The sequence below is a fragment of the Impatiens glandulifera genome, chromosome 5 (assembly GCF_907164915.1).
Source record: "Impatiens glandulifera chromosome 5, dImpGla2.1, whole genome shotgun sequence".
Taxonomy (NCBI): domain Eukaryota; kingdom Viridiplantae; phylum Streptophyta; class Magnoliopsida; order Ericales; family Balsaminaceae; genus Impatiens; species Impatiens glandulifera.
The window spans coordinates 25,559,024-25,563,732 of NC_061866.1; the positions used below are offsets into that span (position 1 = coordinate 25,559,024).

At 28.7% G+C, this 4,709-nt stretch overlaps 1 protein-coding gene across 1 annotated transcript; it reads left to right on the top strand.

Annotated features, from left to right (window-relative positions):
• The first annotated feature begins 444 nt into the window (after positions 1 to 444).
• Positions 445 to 1,591, top strand: LOC124940309 (ethylene-responsive transcription factor ERF038-like). The gene has a single exon (XM_047480817.1). The coding sequence runs from the start codon at positions 595 to 597 to the stop codon at positions 1,246 to 1,248; it is 654 nt and encodes a 217-aa protein (XP_047336773.1). The 5' UTR covers positions 445 to 594; the 3' UTR covers positions 1,249 to 1,591.
• The last annotated feature ends 3,118 nt before the right edge of the window (positions 1,592 to 4,709 follow it).

Consider the following 4,709-nt stretch of genomic DNA (forward strand, 5'->3'; position numbering starts at 1 on the left):
TCAAAACATTTCATGAAATGTAAATAATATTATATATATATATATATATATATATATATATATATATATATATATATATATATATATATATATATATATATATATATATATATATATATATATATATATATATATATTGCGAAACTTATTGATCTTTGGATACAAGTTGAATGGATAATGGATATTGGAATCTTCTTTCCTTATTTGAATGTAATGGTGGAATTTCAAGCAAAAAATATTAATAGTGGAATATTTTGTTATTGTAAATAATATTATTATTTGTATGAATATAAGCATTGACATAAAGATGGGGGCCAGAAAGGCATATTTTATATAATTATAAAACCACCAGAAATTTACAAATGGGGTTTGGAAACACAAGTATCTGTGGACTGTAGCCACCAATATTGTTATCATTATGAAGTCCCCCATTTATTATATATTGGCTCTTCTATCTTCTCTTATTTAAACTTAAAATGCCATTTACTAAAAGGAATCATCAATGCCCAACCACTCCACTCCAATTCTTTTATCTACTCATTCAACTCTTTATACCATATAACCCATTTCTCTCCCAATCTTTTCCACTCTCCCATGGAACACTACAATTCCTCTGCCTCCACTTCTTCCTCCTCGATCAACATTCTTCCTTCTCCATCGACTTTTGATCGAAAAGGAAAAAAAAGGGATCGAGATTCAAGAGCCGATCACACAACATATAGGGGAGTAAGGATGCGGGCATGGGGCAAATGGGTGTCCGAAATTCGAGAACCGAAGAAAAAGTCAAGGATATGGCTCGGGACTTATAGAACCGCAGAAATGGCGGCCCGAGCCCATGACGTTGCGGCTCGAGCCATTAAAGGTGAATCGGCTTACCTAAATTTCCCCGAACTCGCGGGGGATTTACCCCTTCCTAAATCCTCATTTCCCAAAGACATTCAAGCTGCGGCAGCCGCATTTGCAAATTCAATTTGCTTACAATTAAATGTAACGGAAGAGCCCATCCAAGCTAATTATATTCCTACTTCCCATTTTTCCGACACCTCGAACGAATCATCGAATTCCGTGTCGATAAATTGCGAAGACAACTACGATAGCTCTGTTTTCGACCTTCCTGATCTTTCCGTGGTTAGTGGGGATTGGAATAATGACAAGTATAGACTCGATTACAAGTCGTCATGGCAGCTAACGCCCGGAGCAGACATAGAATTTTGTTTGGACGAGCCGTTTCATTGGAAGTGTGACTAGTGCTATTAATAAAAATTGAATTTATCGATCGTTTGCACAACCGGGACCGTTTGTCAGCTGTTTAAACGACCGGTGATAATGAACCGTGGTCATGACACAAGCACTGTTTTAGAGTCTAAGTTCTAACTCTAAATTTGTACTTGTTATGGTTTGTACAGCCACCTCATGTGTACTTTTCGGCTCAAATGTGGTCAATTATGATGTCACTAAGTTGAGACATGGTTTGGTTTGTTCATGCTTTTCAAAATAAGGACATGTTTTTATTTTGGATTATCTGTAAGCTTGAAAAGGTTACTCAAGAGAGTTAAATTACTGTTATGTACTCTGATATTATTGTTATAAGTTTTATTAAAAAAATTATTTCACACTATTTCAGAACACAAAAAAATGTATTTATTTTCTTTCAATAGCTAGTTCTGGAAAAACCATTAAACAAACCTGACTTAAGGGTGTAAATGATAAACCTATAAAATATAAATTGATTTACTGCCCTGCTAACGTGTGCCTGGTAGGTGACAATAATAAAGAATATCTAGCTTTCACCAATTTAATATGACTTTGTGTATCAAATGGGTCATGAAGGTAATCATTTGAATTTTTTATTTTAAATTTTTAGGGCTAGTTTGATTTAGCTTATTGACGTCCGCTTATCCGTTTATTCTCAGGTACGTTCGATATTATCTCAGCTTATTTAATCGTTAAGTTTGATTATGTTTGATTCAGCTTATATGTTAACTTATTTATTTTTTATATTTATAATATTATTTAATAATTAATATTATATTTATAATGTTATATATATTTAATAATTTAATTTTAAATACTAATAAATGATTTAAATTTAAAAAAAATCTATATTAAAAAATAAATTTTATTAATATATTAATTTTTATAATATTTTTTGTTAATATATAATTTTAAATATTAATAAATGACTTAAATTACAAAATAATATATTTTAAAATAAATGATATGAATAAAAAAAACAATTTATTATTATTATTATTATTATTATTATTATTATTATTATTATATATTTTTCACTTCCTCTTTAACTAAATCTTTTAACTTTCAATTTATTTTTGAGTTTTCTCACTTTATTAGTATTATTATTCATTTAAATATATTAATTAAGACTTAATTAATTTTTGAAACTATAATTATAAATAAAAATATTTATATTTTGTTTAATTATTTTATATATTAAGATAATATTATAAATAATAAATAAAAATATATTTAAATGTATGTTTTTTATTATAATAATTTTATATAAATACATAAAAATATTACAAATATATGGAATAGATGTGAAAAGAATGAATAAAATAATTAGAAAGAAATTAAATAAATGAGAGAATGAATTAAATAATTAAAAATGAATGAAATAGATGAGAGAGAATGAATAAAAATTATTTTAAAATGATGAGAGAAAAAAACGCTGAGATTATAATCTTAAACTCGAGGGAGGTAGAGAGAAAATTGAGTTTAAACGCAAAAATGTGTTTAATTATAATTTTTTGAGTGAGCTTATTACGCACAGTTACTGTAGCAACTTATTACACAAACGCTCATACGCAGATTATAAACGCCGAATCAAATGAGGCCTTAGTGTGAGGAGAATATTAATAATAATAATAATAGATAAATAATACGAAAAAAAAGTAATAAAATAAGGTCACGTTACATAAGTCATATGTGTAGGAGATATAAAAAAAAGTTATAATTGTTGACAAATAATTCAGCTTTCTTACAAATTTAATATCAAGTGAAGTTTGCTTCACTTCTATCATATAAACTGTTTTTACATAAATGTATTTTATATTCACCTGAGTGAATATATATCAATCAGTTTTACATGGACAACCTTATGTAAAACAGTGTAGACTGTCTCTTCAAAGGTCATGTAAAACAGAGTGAAGCGAATGAAGCTTCACTCATTTCTGTTTCTGCTGAATCCGGAATAAAATACGGGTTCCGGGTTCTCTTTCTTCCTTTTCAACCCAATTTTAATTTATTAATATAATAATAATGCTGAGTTTTGATTGGTCCGCAACAGGGGAACACCCAATTCGGTAGCAGAAGATCTGATCTGAGAACATAGACTATTTGTGGTAAGGTCAAGTTCATGAGACATGTCCTTTTCATTTTGAAATATTACAATTGAATAATTGTCAATAATTGGATTCCGTATAAATTATAGTAAATCAATTCCTTTTTTCTTAGGTGCCTTCTTGATATCCATATGGAATATATTCAATCATTTTTCTATTATTATATATGTCTACCAAAATGTATGTTCTTAAATCAGCCACAATAACACAACAATAATAACTTTAATAAATTATTTCTTCCACAGCTATCAGGTGAAATGATAAATAATTAAGTAGTCCAGTCCACAAATAAGGTTACCGTTTGTAATGATTAATAAGGAAACCAAAACGCACATGATTAACCAGACATATTATTAATATGGTAATAATTCATGCATAATGCAACTTCTTTTAGCTGTTGAAGAAAAGGAATTTCCTTAAAGTGGGTAAACGAAAAGAGGGGACTGGGTTCTTTTTGAAAGATTTAGAGACCAGAATACCTTTGGTAGAATCTTTTTTCTCCTTTTCATCTTGTTTTTTCTAATATGATTGTGCAATTGAACTTTATCTACAGTTACTTCTAATCATGAGTAATAAGACCAAATATATATTGGCATATCTGATTTTCTTATATTCAAATAAGAAAAATATATTTGTACATTAATAGTTAACTTTAATTCTGGAATGCAGTTAGTTTATTGATTTTGAATTATTCAACACAAAACAGGCTTTATATAACTAGTTGAAAATTTGGGACGACACACGACATACACCTTAACCGGGATGGAACAAAATTGGCTCTGGACAAGATATGGACTTATCAAGTGTTAACCCATATCATTTCTCTCATCCCTTTGCTATTATTAGAGCTCAAAATTTGCTTAAAAATTATGGGTAGATATATTGTCTTTAAATTACAAAAATATATATATACATATGATGTTATAAATAAAATAATTAAATACATTATATATGAAGAACGATATCACCGAATAAGTGGTTGATTTAAGAAATGTGCTTAACACATTTCCCTTCAAACAGTTTTATCGTCTCTCGTTTATGCCGGAACATATAACAGATGATTGTCTACCAGGGTACAACGGATCTAGTAGTGATTCTACACTAAAATTACTACACATCGAACTTGACCAACGTACCTGAACTATCACCGGGTTTCAACGGAAAATATCGAGCGAAGAACTCGAATATCACTCACAAAATAAGGAGAGGACTTTTGGAATTCTAGAGTGAGAAATGATAAGATGATGTGTTTATTTGAAATTAGATATGTGTTTTATATTGTTGAAAATATAAACTTTCATAAAAATAAAATCTACGATTAATCGTTGATCTAACGACTGACCTTGA

What these genes read in the sequence shown, in the direction of transcription:
- LOC124940309 (XM_047480817.1), top strand. Translation starts at nt 595, where the DNA reads ATGGAACACTACAATTCCTCTGCCTCCACTTCTTCCTCCTCGATCAAC.